The sequence below is a fragment of the Ranitomeya variabilis genome, chromosome 2 (assembly GCF_051348905.1).
Source record: "Ranitomeya variabilis isolate aRanVar5 chromosome 2, aRanVar5.hap1, whole genome shotgun sequence".
NCBI classification, from domain to species: domain Eukaryota; kingdom Metazoa; phylum Chordata; class Amphibia; order Anura; family Dendrobatidae; genus Ranitomeya; species Ranitomeya variabilis.
In genome coordinates this window covers 116,628,335-116,645,409 of record NC_135233.1, presented here as the reverse complement: position 1 = coordinate 116,645,409, position 17,075 = coordinate 116,628,335, and the positions used below count along the sequence as shown (strand labels likewise).

General features: G+C 39.8%; 1 protein-coding gene across 3 annotated transcripts; it reads left to right on the top strand.

Moving 5' to 3' along the window:
- Positions 1-206: 206 nt before the first annotated feature.
- Positions 207-16,216, top strand: LOC143809171 (uncharacterized). Of its 3 annotated transcripts, XM_077292313.1 has the most exons (7): positions 207-396; positions 4,404-4,521; positions 5,365-5,432; positions 7,184-7,342; positions 10,216-10,377; positions 13,275-13,386; positions 15,573-16,213. In XM_077292313.1, exons 1-7 carry the CDS (start codon positions 243-245, stop codon positions 15,574-15,576), a joined length of 777 nt encoding a protein of 258 aa, XP_077148428.1. In that variant the 5' UTR covers positions 207-242; the 3' UTR covers positions 15,577-16,213. The 3 variants fall into 3 exon arrangements, with proteins under 3 accessions (XP_077148428.1, XP_077148431.1, XP_077148430.1); XM_077292316.1 differs by lacking the exon at positions 10,216-10,377 and having other exon boundaries at positions 15,573-16,216; XM_077292315.1 differs by lacking the exon at positions 7,184-7,342 and having other exon boundaries at positions 15,573-16,214.
- The last annotated feature ends 859 nt before the right edge of the window (positions 16,217-17,075 follow it).

The window sequence follows — 17,075 nt, the reverse complement described above, 5'->3', positions numbered from 1 at the left end:
TCCTTATACACTAATATTATACTAATCATATATAGATTGATGGAGCTGCTCCATGTTTAGTGGTTGCAGTTATCTGACCCATTGTGACATCACTCGTGTTCCGCTCCTTGTGATGTCACACAGAGATCTCCATTGTGACATCACGGAATTTGTGGTTATAAGGCAGCGACGCTGCAGGAAGAGGCTTTGTCTGAAGAAGCTCACTGTGGATTACACATTAAGCGATATTTCTTCAGGCTAAAATGCTCTCTCGATTTCTTTTAATCGTGAGTGTGCTATTAGCACGTATGGAAGACGTGTCTGCCAACATCCGCCGCCGTGATCCCTGGCCAAACCATATGGCGCCTGTCAACATCTACCGCCAAGATTCCTGGCCAACGTATTCCCGCTTTATTTGTAAGTACTTTTCCAAATATTCACATATTATGGGGTAAACACCATTAGGCTGGGTGAAGGCTTATTTTTGTGCCCTGAGTTCACATTTTTACTGATACCATTTTGGGGTCCAGTCAATGTTTTGATCGCCTTTTATTGCAATGTTGCAGCTGCCAAAACATTTTATTCTGGCGATTTCGATTTTTAATCATTTCCTCCTATGTGACCCATATACAGTAATTTTGTCCCCTTATCTGGCCCCCATATAGTAATAATGTCCCCTATGCTGCCCCCATACATTAATATTGGCCCCTATGTGGCACTCATCTGGTAAACCTGTCCCCCATGTGTTCATCATGAGTTAATACTGTCACCCTATGTTGCCCAGTAATAGTAATGTCTCCCTGTGCCCCAACACATGAATAATGTCTCTCTATGCGGCCCCCATACATTCATAATACCCTGTAACGCGGCTTGGTCCTTATACATTAATATTATATTAATCATATATAGATTGATGGAGCTGCTCCATGTTTAGTGGTTGCAGTTATCTGACCCATTGTGACATCACTCGTGTTCCGCTCCTCATGTTCCGCACATCATAATGTCACATTGAGATCTCCATTGACAAATGCAGCGATAACAAAAGTGTATTTAGAATTATTTTTTTTAAGTGTTTAATTTTTAATGAACTTTTTTCATTTTTTACTGTATTTTTACTGTACTTAATAGTCCTCTTTAGGGACTTGAAGCTGTGATTGGTTGATTGTGCTATACATAACAGTGGATAAACACTGCTACGTATAGCTAAAGCCACGTTCTCCTATGAACGCCAGCTACAGGCTGACTTTCACAAGAGGATCCGCACAACAAGTATGGCATCTTCAGCAGACCCTCGGCTGTCATGGCAACCCATCGTCACACCCCAACATGTCACGGGTACGCCGATCAGCTTCTGATATGACCCCCCGTGGCACGTGTTAAATGCAAATGTCAGAGATTCATAGCGGCATTAAACAGGTTAACACCCATCGGTGGAGCTCTACTCCACCCGCAACTGTTAAAATCACATGAATCAGCCATTAACTTCCAGAAGACATGCAGGCTTGGCATGAGAACGGCATTATACACAAGGACACGACCTTTGACGTACATGTACGTCAAAGGTCATGAAGGATCTAATGCTAAATACATGACCAGGACTGATACAAGTGTTTAGTCAAATAATATATAGATAAGACATAGAAGTGTAATACTGCAGGCTGGATACAATAACTTCTACATGTAACAGAAGGGAGGTATAGGAAATACCGTATATACTCAAATATAAGCCGACCCGAGTATAAGCCGAGACCCCTAATTTTGCCACAAAAAACTGAGAAAACTTAATAACTCGAGTATAAGCTTAGGGTGGAAAATGCAGCAGCTACAGGTAAATGTCAAAAATAAAAATAGGTGCCAATAAAAGTAAAATTAATTGAGACACCAGTAGGTTAAGTGTTTTTGAATATCCATATTGAATCAGGAGCCCCATATAATGCTCCATACAGTTTATGATGGCCCCATAAGATGCTCCATATTAAAATATGCCCCATATAATGCTGCACAAATGCAAATTATGACCCCATAAGATGCTCCATACAGACATTTGCCCCATATAATGCTGCACAAATGCTGATTATGGCCCCATAAGATGCTCCATACAGACATTTGCCCCATATAATGCTGCACAAATGCTGATTATGGCCCCATAAGATGCTCCATAGAGACATTTGCCCCATATAATGCTGCACAAATGTTGATTATGGCCCCCATAAGATGCTCCATACAGACATTTGCCCCATATAATGCTGCACAAATGCTGATTATGGCCCCATAAGATGCTCCATACAGACATTTGCCTCATATAATGCTGCACAAATGCTGATTATAGCCCCATAAGATGCTCCATACAGACATTTGCTCCATATAATGCTCCACAAATGCTGATTATGGTTCCATAAGATGCTCCATAGAGATATTTGCCTCATATGCTGTTGCTGCAATAGAAATAAAAGTCACATACTCACATCTCGTCGCTCAGGCCCCCGCCACTTGCTATATTCACCTGTCCGCGTTCCATCGTCGGCGACACCGTGTCTTCCGCGTCCTCAGCACTGACTGTTCAGGCAGAGGGCGGCACGCACACTAATCGCGTCATCGCGCCCTCTGACCTGAGCGTCACTGCAGAGGACGAGGAAGATGGAGCGGCGGCGACGGTGGAACGTGGGACAGGTGAATATCGCACACTGCGTTATACTCACCTGCTCCTGGCGCGGTCCCTGGTTCCCCGGCGTCAGCAGGTTCTTCCTGTAGTGAGCGGTCACATGGTACCGCTCATTACAGTAATGAATATGTGGCTCCATCCCTATGGGAGTGGAGTCGGGTCTATATTAATTACTGTAATGAGCGGTACCATTAATTTGAAGTAAACCCGATGTTCTGTAGCCAATGTGCCTTCCTAATAAATGCTGCAATTAGACTCCACTCCTGGATCAATCCCTCTTCTCCAGTAATCTAGAGCAGATATCTAGTAATATTATCTATTTATGGAAAAGCCTCCAGATGTCTTTTAACCTTTTTTTCCTCTAGACACACAGGCCCTTTTGATATGTTTACATGCCTGGATATAGAAAGATAGATCCGGGGCCTAACGATCGAGGTCACAGTGAGTGCGACCAGGACTGGGTAGGTGGGACCTGCAGACATACATTGAGCTGAAATTCACTGCAGCACAAATATTCACCGAGTGGCGCATGCTAGCAATGTCATGCGCTTCCCGTCACTGGAGCGCTAAAGTCAGCTGCCGACTTCTGCTCCGGCTATGGAAGAAGATGTCACAAGTAGTGGGAGTGGGGGAAGTTGAATAGAATCATTTCATTTTTTTACTTTTGCTGTAGAACAGGGACATTATTACTGTAAAAATATACGGAGATGGGGGATATATATAACTGGAAGGAGCCAAGAATGGGGGGCATTATACCAGGAAAGGGTCCAGGATGGAGGACATTATACCAGGAGGAGGCAAAGGAATGAGGACTTTATACTGGGAAAGGGAGACATTATACCGAGGAAATTATACTGGGAAAGGGAGACATTATACCGAGGACATTATACTGGGAAAGGGAGACATTATACTGAGGAAATTATACTGGGAAAGGGAGACTATACCAGGATGGAGGACATTATACCTAGAAGGGGCCAAGGATAAAGACTTTATATCAAGATGGTAGATATTATTACTGAATGAGGTCCAGCATGGGGAACATTATTACAGGAAGGGGCCAGGATGGGTGATATTATTATATGTAGGGCCAGAATTGGGGACTTTATTACAGGATGGGGACATTGTACATGAGGGGGCAAACACGTATGTCTTCACAGGATCTGGATTGCTACAAGAGACCATACATCTGACAAATATGCAGGTGGGGACCCAGGTCAAAATTTTTCACTGTGACACATCGGTCTCTACCTAAGCAACTGGATAGATCTCTATATTGTCCATTATATCTATTGTATATTAATATGGCATCATCCCTGAGACATAATTTTGCAAACTTCAGCCCCATTTTTTAATCGTCTTGCCGGGTCCTACAGTCCAATAGAATATATAATAGAGTCACAGATTTCTCTTCTGCAGATTGAGCAGAGCTCAGGTTTTGAGCTGTGTATAACCCCGCCACAGCTTTGTGTTTACATTGTATATTGACAGAAAGCGGCTAATCAGTGCTGGAGCCTGGCTGGACTAGGAGGCGCAAGACCAGTTGTCCTGTAGTGATAATCAATTGCTGGTAAAACAGTGATTCTATTGAAACAGTCCAGTAATTGACACATCGGTGTAATAAAGGTCTACGCTTCTACATTATGGCTGTCTCAGATAACATGGCAAAAGCCTGGGGACAGATTCCCTTTGATAATAATGGCATAGTGTATTACAGACAAGCTATTGAATATATATAATATGCATATTCTTTCTTCTTTTTCAGTGGATTGTACTGATCTGGCAAAGATCCTTTGGAATTATTGCATAATTTATGCTGTACTTCGCATCACCATGTACCTCCTTGGAATATTAATTGGTTTCATCAGTAAAATCATATGGAGGTGAGTATTGTAAAGCATGATTTATATTGTACATGGGAGTCTGTAAAAAAAATTACATCTTTATTACAGATGAGAGGCTGTGACAAAATTCTGCCAAATCATGCAGGTTTTATTTAGAGATTTGACTCACAGCAAAATTATTCTTCACACATTGATTGTTCCCTATTATGCTCTGGAGTCTCCCCAGTCCCAGATCATAATAAATGGAGGAAAGAAGAAAATAAAGTTCATGCATCACCAAGCCCCTCTCCGGAAGCCCCACTGCTCTCTGCCCGCAGCTCGCGCACAGTGTTGGCTCTTAGTTGGGGCTTACATGAGCAAAGACCTTTCAGGGCCCACTTGTAGCCAACGTTCCAATCCAAAAGGAACACTTGGCCAGAGGCGCGGTACAATGATAGTGTGGAAAACTGGCCATCGAGAATAAAGCAGCAGAAGTCGGTCAGAGAGGAGACCTAAACTTTTTGCCAGCGCTCTACTGTTCCGCAAGCTGGAGGCTGCAGCTAGCTTCCACTTTGTCTTATTTGCGTGGAGTGAACTACAAACAATCTGTGTTCTCCAAAATTCTGAGTTTTGTAAATATGAGCAAAATTAAATTCCACTCAAATAAATCCACTCATGGCTAATCTTCACATTACCTTACAATCCAGTACGATCCACACATATTGAACTTTCATGTACATGAAAAATGGTTGATAAATACCAAAATGTTACTTATTGCCAATGTTTCTACAGAATGTAAGAGACAAATGAATGAAGAAACATAAGAGTCTATATTTAATTCTGCAGAATACAGATATGTTACTCTGTAATTCACAATATACCTTATATTTTACTGTTTTAAAGACTTCTGACAAGGGATGAATCCGGGAGAGATGATGGATCTGATGACAGAGCGACTACTGCACCTCTTGGTAAGTACAGCCTAACCAATCTGACACTAAAGCAGTTCTCCAGGATAAGAAAAACAGGGCTGCCATAAAAAGAACAAAAAACCCCCTATGCTTTCAAACTCTTCAGCTTGTTCCTGGTATTGCAGCTCTGTACATTCCCGTCACTGGAGCGGAGCTACAATACCAGGCACAACCTGTACACAGGGGAGCTCTTATTTTTCAAACAAACCAATTACATTTTTCTAACCCTGGACAAGATTATAAAATCTATATGCCAATAGTTATTGTTTTGCTTTTTTATAACTTGGTAACAGCTTTATGACGTCGATGACTTACTCTGGGGACATTTGATACTTAATAGAAGAACATCTTTTTCGAAATGGTCTCTTAACCCTTTCGTGCCAGAGCCTTTTTTCACCTTCATAACCAGGCCAATTTTGAAAGTTTCAACGGATCCCACCAATTCTGAGACAGTTTTTTCAATACATACTGTACTCCATTACAGTGGTAAAATTTGTTCAGTATAAATTGGGTTTATGTCTGAAAATATCGGAAAATTTTGCAATTTTTAATTTTTTAATTTTAAGTCCTTAAACCAGAGTGTTGTCACACAAAATAGTTATTAAATAACATTTCCCACATGTCTAGCTATCACCAGCACAATTTTTGAAACATAATTTTTTTTTCTTAGGAAGTTAAAGGGGTTAAAAGTTGATCAGCGATAGCATATTTCTCATTTTTCCAACTAAACTTGCAAAAACAATTTTGTTAGGGACCACTTCACATTTGAAGTTACTTTGAGGAGCATTTAATACAGAAAATACCCAAAAGTGACATGATTCTAAAAACTGCACCCCTCAAAGTGCTCAAAACCAAAGTTTTTGGTATTCCAAAGTCTGACTGCTCTAACTGTAAAGAACCCTTTCCTAATTAGCTGCAGTTATCGTCTTTCTTCCATCGGTAATGAGTGCCCCCTAGTCCTAAGTATGGTCCTTGTACGGAATTAGTCATGTGCTAAACCTTTGTATTGACCACACATATATATTATATATGTTAATGACATCACATGGAAGAAGCCCAACTTTTCCACCTCTCATCATATGAGGCCTTCCATCCCATGTAATAATCTAATTTCCCACTTTTGAACTGACTCTAATTTCTGAATATCCTCTTTTAAATGTGCAGCCTTAAACTAGATCCCATATTCTAGATGTGGCCAGCATCACAGAGGGAAAAGAAGTGCACCCCCAGTGAAAACTCTCTGGCAATTCCCACTCTGATTTCACAAGTTACCTTAGTAACGACAAGTATTTTGATTACTAATATCTACTTAACTGAGGCAAATTTTTAAAAATGTTTTATTCCACTTCACTGCCCATATTACATCATGTGTCCAGTTCAACAAGAAACATTTGTGGTGAACAGTCTCCTTTACAGAGAACCTGTCATCAAGAAAATACAGTTTAAAATGCCGGTTCCATATTAGAGAGCTGAGGAAGCGGAGTACATTGAGATAGTTTTGTGAGGAAAGATTCAGTAAAACCCATTTTCAATCCCTTCACGACATTGAGGTTTTCCCTTTTTGCGTTTCTGTTTTTTCTCCCCTTCTGAAAATATAATAGAAACGCAATGAAAAGAAAAACAACCTTGTAAAAATCGTCTCTTAAAGGATCTTGTCGGTAAAAGATCCGTAGACGTAGAGGTAATAATCTATGGGAAACATAGAGAAGTGTTTATTATCAAAATACTGATTTCTGTGGTTTCTGTTACAGGAAAACATGAGAATAAGCTAAATATTGGAAATGATGAATCTCCTCGAAGCTTGGCTGAAAAAAGTGACAATTTCAAAAACATCAAATTCTCTCCCATTCGGGTTGGTGATGTAATCATCAAATTCAAGGCACATCAGAACGCGATCGTCAACTCTGACAGTAAGTACTCAGCACTTTTATTACATAAATTTAATGGAAAACGCCCTTATAAAAAAAGCCTCTTAAAGGAAAATGTCAGTGAATAAACCCTAGACATAGAGGTAACTCTAGTGGTTTGGTCCATATTTTTTATACATCACTGTACCAGTTAGAGGTTATAACATTTATATGATGTTTATTTTATATTCGTATTTATCTCACTTACAGTGGGGAATATAAGTATTTGATGCAATGCCAATTTTGCAAGTTTTCCCACCTACATCGAATGGAGAGGTCTGTAATTATTACCATAGGTACATTTCACCTGTGAGAGACAGAATCTTACAATGTGATTTTCTGGATTTAGTTTATGATTTTTATATCATTGATTTGCATTTTACTGCATGAAATAAGTATTTGATCACCTACCAACCAGCAAGAATTCTGGCTCTCGGAGAACTGTTAGTTTTTCTTTAAGAATTTCTCCTACTCTACACTCATTACCTGTATTATTTGCACCTGTTTGAACTTGTTATCTGTATAAAAGACACCTGTCCACACACTCAATCAATCACATTCCAACTTCTCCACCTTTGCCGAAACTTGGCAGATCTGGAGAAGATCTGTATGGAGGAGTGGGCCAACATCCCTGCTGCAGTGTGTGCAAACTTGGGAAAGAACTACTACATATCACCTCTGTAATTGAAAATAAAGGTTTCTGTAGCAAATATTAAGTTCTGTTCTTCTATTGTATCAAATACATATTTCATACAATACAATGCAAATTAATTATGCAAAAATTATACAATGTGATTTTCTGGATTTTCTTAAGATTCTATCTCTCACAGTTGAAGTTTACTTACAATAAAAATTACAGAACTCTCCATTCTTTGCAGGTGGGTAAACTTGCAGAATTGGCAGTGTGTCAAATACTTATTTTCCCCACTGTATGTAGCACCATTATTTCCACAACATTTTACTTACATTGTTATTACTGTCCCCATTGGGGCTTACAATCAAAATCCCCGCCTCAGTATGTCTTTGGAGTGTGGGAGGAACCCGGAGGAAACCCACACAAACTCCTTGCAAATGTTGTTCTTGGTGAGATTTTAACCTAATTTCAATATTCTACATTACGGGAAAGCATGAGGGCAAAACAAATATTGTGACTGATGTCGCTCCTCACGGACCCATGGCGGAAAAGAGAGAAATCCTCAAAAACACCATGATCCCTATGCCTGATGCCAATGATGAAGTAATGAACATGGGCCCAGATGAGGACGCGGTCACCGCCCCTGACAGTAAATTAATTTTGCCTTGACCCTGATAGAAAAGATTGCTGACATCACCCACCCAAAACCCCCAAACAGCTGTTATTCTAACTTTCTTTGCTTGCATAAAATAAACATTTGGTTTTTATAGCAATATGTTATTGATTTGCAGTTTAAAGAGGACTTTTCACCAAAGTTTTCTGGTTGAACTGGTCACATGATATAATAGTGACTGCAGAGTGAAATAAAATGATTTTGTTATTTTTGCATTAGACATTAGTGTGATGACTGATGCATCTCTGGACAGACAGTGTGGGGGAGAGGCAGGACAGCAGAGATGGTGACTGTGCTATCAAAGAAGGATAAAAGCTGATAGAAGGGTTTGTAATGTGACACAGATAAACTCAGTTGTGCTGCCTCTGCCTCCACACTGATTCATGCAGAAGGATAGACCAGGAGATTAGGGCTGTATCCTCACATCTCACACATTGAGAAACCTGCTCTAAGCTATTGTGGGGCTGTGTTCTTTTTCTAATGTGTTGCTTGTTGCTTATGCTTTTTTTCATAGGTTGAAAAGGGCTTAGGTCCATCAAGTTTAACCTTTCTCCACCAATTGTGTATTTTGTCACTAAATTAACTATAACCCACAATGTTATGTGTATTGAGGAAATCATCCAGCTCTTTTTTAAAAGCGGTATTAGTGTCTGCCATTTCTACCTCTTGTGGTCGGCATTCCAAAATCTGACTGCTCTAACTGTAAAGAACACTTTCCTAATTAGCTGCAGTTATTATTTTTCTTACATCGGTAATGAGTGCCCCCTAGTCCTAAGTATGGTCCTTGCAAAGAATAAGTCATGTGCTAAACTTTTGTATTGACCACACACATATATTATATATGTTAATGAGATCTCATGTAAGAAGCCCAACTTTTCTACCTCTTATATGAGAGGCCTTCCATCCCATGTAATAATCTAATTTCCCACTTTTGAACTGATTCTAATTTCTGAATATCCTCTTTTAAATGTGCAGCCTAAAACTAGATCCCATATTCTAGATGTGGCCAGTGTCATAGAGGGAAAAGAAGTGCACCCCCAGTGAAAACTCTCTGGCAATTCCCACTCTGATTTCACAAAAGTTACCTTAGTAACGACAAGTATTTTGATTACTAATATCTACTTAACTGAGGCAAATTTTTAAAAAAAGTTTTATTCCACTTTACTGCCCATATTACATCATGTGTCCAGTTTACCAAGAAACATTTATGATGAACAGTCTCCTTTACAGAGAACCTGTCATCAAGAAAATACAGTTTAAAATGCCGGTTCCATATTAGAGAGCTGAGGAAGCGGAGTACATTGAGATATAGTTTTGTGAGGAAAGATTCAGTAAAACCCATTTTTTAATCCCTTCATGACATTGAGGTTTTCCCTTTTTGCGTTTCTGTTTTTTTCTCCCCTTCTGAAAATATATTAGAAACGCAATGAAAAGAAAAACAACCTTGTAAAAATCGTCTCTTAAAGAATCTTGTCGGTAAAAGATCCGTAGACGTAGAGGTAATAATCTATGGGAAACATAGAGAAGTGTTTATTATCAAAATACTGATTTCTGTGCTTTCTGTTACAGGAAATCATGAGAATAAGCTAAATATTGGAAAGCATGAAGCTCCTCGCGGACTCTGGGCTGAAAAAAGGGACGAGCTCAAAAACATCAGAATCCCTCCCGGTCGGGTTAGTGATCTGGTCGCCAAGTTCAACTCATATCAGAACGCGAGCGTCAACTCTGACAGTAAGTACTCAGGACTTTTATGACAAATTTAATGGGAAAACGCCTTTATAAAAAAAGTCTCTTAAAGGAAAATGTCAGTGAATAAACCCTAGACACAGAGGTAACTCTACTGGTTTGGTCCATCTTTTTAATACATCACTGTACCAGTTAGAGGTTATAACATTTATATGATGTTTATTTTATATATTTATCTCACTTACAGTGGGGAATATAAGTATTTGATGCAATGACAAGTTTGCAAGTTTTCCCAACTACAAAGAATGGAGAGGTCTGTAATTATTACCATAGGTACACTTCACCTGTGAGAGACAGAATCTTACAATGTGATTTTCTGGATTTAGTTTATGATTTTTATATCACTGATTTGCATTTTATTGTATGAAATAAGTATTTGATCACCTACCAACCAGCAAGAATTCTGGCTCTCGGAGAACTGTTAGTTTTTCTTTAAGAATTTCTCCTACTCTACACTCATTACCTGTATTAATTGCACCTGTTTGAACTTGTTATCTGTATAAAAGACACTTGTCCACACACTCAATCAATCACATTCCAACCTCTCCACCATTGCCGAAACTTGGCAGATCTGGAGAAGATCTGTATGGAGGAGTGGGCCAACATCCCTGCTACAGTGTGTGCAAACTCGGGAAAGAACTACTACATATGACCTCTGTAATTGCAAATAAAGGTTTCTGTAGCAAATATTAAGTTCTGTTCTTCTATTGTAACAAATACTTATTTCATACAATAAAATGCTAATTAATTATGCAAAAATCATACAATGTGATTTTCTGGATTTTTTTAAGATTCTCTCTCTCATGGTTGAAGTTTACTTATAATAAAAATTACAGAACTCTCCATTCTTTGCATGTGGGTAAACTTGCAGAATTGGCAGTGTGTCAAATACTTATTTTCCCCACTGTATGTAGCACCATTATTTCCACAACGTTTTACTTACATTGTTATTACTGTCCCCATTGGGGCTTACAATCAAAATCCCCCCTCAGTATGTCTTTGGAGCGTGGGAGGAACCCAGAGGAAACCCACACAAACTCCTTGCAAATGTTGTTCTTGGTGAGATTTTAACCTAATTTTAATATTCTACATTACGGGAAAGCATGAGGGCAAAACAAATATTGTGACTGATGTCGCTCCTCACGGACCCATGGCGGAAAAGAGAGAAATCCTCAAAAACACCATGATCATACAGGTCCTGTGTGACCATGCACCCTCGCACGTACCCACAGCCTATGAAGTGACGTCCTTAATCCATGTAATGGCGAAATAAAGGACTTTTATTGTAACACGATTTGGTGAGTGCCACATCTTCCTCTGTCTCTGGTGTACGACTATATATATGATGTCGAGCACCACAAAAAGTGTGTTGAACACCACCTGCTGAGTAACAATCGGACTAGTTTTGGTCGTTTGATCTATACCGTTGTATCTGGTGCCGTTCTTCTTGCTTTTTTCATTTGTGAATTGTTTTTTTTTTTTTTTTTTTACCATGCTCACTAAATGCTAAAACTGACCTGCCATTATGATTCTCCAGCTGAGTTCTCTTACACCAAATATGTCTAGGTTCTTTTTATTTACGGTAAGTGGTGAGCAAAAAAATCGAAAGTTTGTAAAAAAAAAAAACAATGGCACCATTTTCCTAGACACATAATGTCTCCAATTTTTAGGATCTTGGGCCGGGTGAGGGCTTATTTTTTGCATATCGAGCTGACGTTTTTATTGATGCCATATTGGTGCAGATATGATCTTTTGATTGCCTGTTATTGCAATGTTGCGGAGACCAAAGAAACTTAATTCTGAAATTTTGATTTTTTTTTTCTCTCGTTACACCGTTTACTGATCAGATTAATTATTTTTATATTTTGATAGCTCGGACATTTCTGAATGCTTTGATACCAAATATGTGTCTATTTAATTTTTTTTGTTTTATCACTTTATTTTGAATGGGGCAAAAGCGAGTGATTTGAATTTTTATTTTTTTAATTCTCTTCATGTTTTTAAAAACATTTGTTTCCACTTTTTACTTGTTTCAATACTCTATTTAGGAGACTTGAAGCTGCAATCATCTGTTCGCTTCAGCCCTGCTGCCTGTAGCAGAAATGATCATTTACTATGAGCGCTGGGCTTAGGGTGGCGCTCATAGCAGATCAGCAATGACAACCACAGGGGTCTCTTGCAGACCCCGGGTTGTCATGCTATCCCATTGGCACCTCGTATTTATGTGACGGGCACGACGATGGGTGAGATTAGTGACGCGCTTCTGCAGTGAATATGATGAATGCAGCCGTTTTGTAAATTGACAGCAGCATTTAACAGGTTAACAGCTATGGGTGGATCATGATTACACTCACGGCTGTTAGGGGCACATGACAGCTGATCAGATCAGCTCTCATGTGCCCAAAAACATGAGGGTTCAGAATAGTAGCCTGCATGTAATGCAGAGCACAAACTATGAAGTGTATATATGTCATAGGTCATGTAGGAGTTAATCATTTAAACTTCTGCTCTTTCTGGGATTTGTGGTCCTGTGGGCAGTCCTCTCCGTGGTTGACAGCTACCTCTGTATACATACATGGACAAAGAAATGTGTCAGTGATAGTACCGCGAATTGGTCCGAAAATCCAAGAAAAAGCAAAGGAAACAATGATTAAAACACAGGTAATACTGAATGTTTTCTCACACAACTACATTATATATCAATCTACTCATCCCCCAGATCTATTATATGATGTCTGCAGATAGAACTGTGTTTTCATGGTGACAGTTTCCCCTTAAGTCATTTCCTAGTATGCTGGGGGTCTCCAATCCCAGGATGGCTGTAGAGTAGAATCAATGTTCTTTTCATGATCAACCAGTCTCACTAACATTGTATTTTACAGGACATCAAGAGGACAAAAAACATGTTCCACCTCCTCTGCTTATTTTTCTTAAAGCGTCTGAACGTCCTACTGGCTTCTCGGAAGATGAAGCCCGTCCCAGCCAAAACCGACAGTAAGTTCTTAAGACTTAAATATATGTTTAATGATATACAGTATGTTATGTTCTAGCATTAACAAGCAGTGGGATAACTAATTAGAAATTGATCACTCCAGACCTTAATGTTGATAGCGATATTTTTATTTGTGCAAGCTAAAGCTTCAGACTGGGAGCCAAAACCGGTCTTTGTATGGAGTCTAGCTGGTACCAGCAACATATCATTATTATTATTTATTCATATAGCACCATTGATTCCATGGTGATGTACATGAGAAGGGGTTATACACAAATTACAGCTATCACTTACAGTAAGCAAAGTAACAGTGACAGAGTGATACAGAGGGGAGTTTCCATACTGGTTCGGTTAATGTTTCTAAAATCCATTTCCTTTCAATAAGAGACTAATCGATAATCTAGTAGTCAATCTGTCAGAGGATGGCCTGTAAGGCTAGGATCAGTTCATTGCCTGTAAAGACTGTAATATAATGTAAGAAGCCTCTTCAGAGAGGCAGAGGACATGAACAGTAGTGCCATCTATTCCAAGTAGCAATCTTAAAAGTCACTATCGACTTTTTAAAAAACCTTGCCACATAACTTAGGAAAAGAAGCCAAAGCAGAATTTTTTTTTTATTTTTTTTTTTTTTTTAAACAATGTCTAAGTAACTGTAATAAAAATGTTTACAACAGCTATAATTGTACATCAATCAGGAACCTCTTCTATATCTATATAATTTTTTCATAAAACAACAAAAGATCAAAGATGTCCATAATCCCATCATCAGGGCATCGGTTGAAAGCTGGCTATACTTTCAATCCCAAAAATCTAACAAACTTCCTTATTTTATTAAACCACTTCCCATCTCATTTTTACTTCCAATTAGGCCCTCACTTAGATCCCGCTATGAGCTTTGGTCGAGACAGGGGATTAAATCCATTTATGACTTGGTGGAAAATAATCTTTTTATTCCCTTTCATATATTAAAAGACAAATTCAAAATGAATAGTAGTGAATTCATGGATTATTACTTTCTTAAAGAGGAATATAAAAAACAGATAGGCATACCCAAGAAAATATTTTTCAATCAAACTGCTATTAACTTCCTTACAAATCCACCCCCAAAAACCAAGAGCTGTTTGAGTGCCTTTTACAATATCTTAACTGACAAACATACTTTTAGTAGCTCGGGCCCTTTTGAAAAATGGGAACAAAGTTTAAATGTAAAAATGTCGCCACTTCAGTGGTCACAGTCCTTTAAATTAGCGACGAAGGCCTCCAGATGCTCAAATACTCTTGAAACTCATTACAAATTGACCCAGAGATATTATTTGACTCCTAATAGACTGAAACATTTTGTTAAAGGCCATGATGGAATGTGTTGGAGGAAATGTGGACAGTCAGCAAATCTATTACATACTTTCTGGTCTTGTCCCCTTCTTGCAAATTTTTGGTCTGAGGTTTTTGTCATAATTTCTTTTTTGATTAAAAAAACCATCTCTCCACGTCCTGATATAGCTCTACTACTCATTAATCTAAACCACCTCAAATCGGACAAATTTTTAACCAGTCATATTTTAATGTCTGCAAGTTATTTGATTGCCAAGGAGTGGAATAATGTTCGTCCCCCTAATGTGAAACATTTAATATTGTTGATTGACAAACATTTTGTATACGAAAAAATTTACTATACAAACCTTCTCTCTGAGGATTGCTTTCGGATCAGATGGGGTAAATGGCTACAGTTGAAGGAAAAACTTGATGTTTTCTTTAACTAAATGAACATTTATATTTACTGTGGACGTGTACCCATTACAGTTATCCAGATTGTTTATGCCAAAGCAGAAATTCCCATTGCAGATATGTGTTTCGGGGTGTTTGCTTCTCATCAGTGTAAAGCAGGAGATCTGATTTTCCTGCGTGAGAGACGTCTGACATGGGGTTTAAGGGTTTAGGTTTCTTCGTGTAGACAATTCTTCCCTGGGAATTTGAGAGAGTTCACGTCCTCTTCCTCTCTGAAGAGGCTATATACTTATTCAGATTCCCTGGGAAGCATTGCATTTCCTTTAAGTCTCCACAAGCAATATAATCTGGAAATAATGAATGACATATAAACGTTTCCAGCTGTCTTGCTCATTAAAATCTGTCTCCATATCCATATAGTCATCTTTACTGTTTTGCTAATGTTGTGACATTTATTTTGCAGGTGAGGCAGGGCGGGGTCTCGCTGTGAACCCACAAAGAACATGGGATCCAGCTGGAGACGACTTTACATCAGCACTGGATATGACATTACTGGACATTCTACACCACCGGATATGACATTACTGGACATTCTACACCACCGGATATGACATTACTGGACATTCTACACCACCGGATATGACATTACTGGACATTCTACACCACCGGATATGACATTACTGGACATTCAACAGCTAGATGCACTCACTGAATAAGTGAGTTTCCTACTGCAGAACGAGGCAGATTCCAGACTTGGTCTCTGTTCTCCACCCCTGGATGTACCATTACTGGACATTCAGCAGCAAGCAGCTAGATGCACTCACTGAATAAGTGAGTTTCCTACTGCAGAACGAGGCAGATTCCGGGCTCGGTCTCTGTTCTCCACCACTGGATGTACCATTACTGGACATTCAGCAGCAAGCAGCTAGATGCACTCACTGAATAAGTGAGTTTCCTACTGCAGAACGAGGCAGATTCCGGGCTCGGTCTCTGTCCTCCACCCCTGGATGTACCATTACTGGACATTCAGCAGCAAGCAGCTAGATGCACTCACTGAATAAGTGAGTTTCCTACTGCAGAACGAGGCAGATTCCGGGCTCGGTCTCTGTCCTCCACCCCTGGATGTACCACTACTGGACATTCAGCAGCAAGCAGCTAGATGCACTCACTGAATAAGTGAGTTTCCTACTGCAGAACGAGGCAGATTCCGGGCTCGGTCTCTGTTCTCCACCACTGGATGTACCATTACTGGACATTCAGCAGCAAGCAGCTAGATGCACTCACTGAATAAGTGAGTTTCCTACTGCAGAACGAGGCAGATTCCGGGCTCGGTCTCTGTCCTCCACCCCTGGATGTACCATTACTGGACATTCAGCAGCAAGCAGCTAGATGCACTCACTGAATAAGTGAGTTTCCTACTGCAGAACGAGGCAGATTCCGGGCTCGGTCTCTGTCCTCCACCCCTGGATGTACCACTACTGGACATTCAGCAGCAAGCAGCTAGATGCACTCACTGAATAAGTGAGTTTCCTACTGCAGAACGAGGCAGATTCCGGGCTCGGTCTCTGTTCTCCACCCCTGGATGTACCATTACTGGACATTCAGCAGCAAGCAGCTAGATGCACTCACTGAATAAGTGAGTTTACTACTGCAGAACGAGGCAGATTCCAGACTTGGTCTCTGTCCTCCACCCCTGGATGTACCATTACTGGACATTCAGCAGCAAGCAGCTAGATGCACTTACTGAATAAGTGAGTTTCCTACTGCAGAACGAGGCAGATTCCGGGCTCGGTCTCTGTTCTCCACCACTGGACATTACTGGACATATGGGCAGCACGGTGGCGCAGTGGTTAGCACAGCAGCCTTGCAGCGCTGGAGTCCTGGGTTCAAACCCCACCAAGGACAACATCTGCAAAGAGTTTGTATGTTCTCTCCGTGTTTGCGTGGGTTTCCTCCGGGTTCTCCG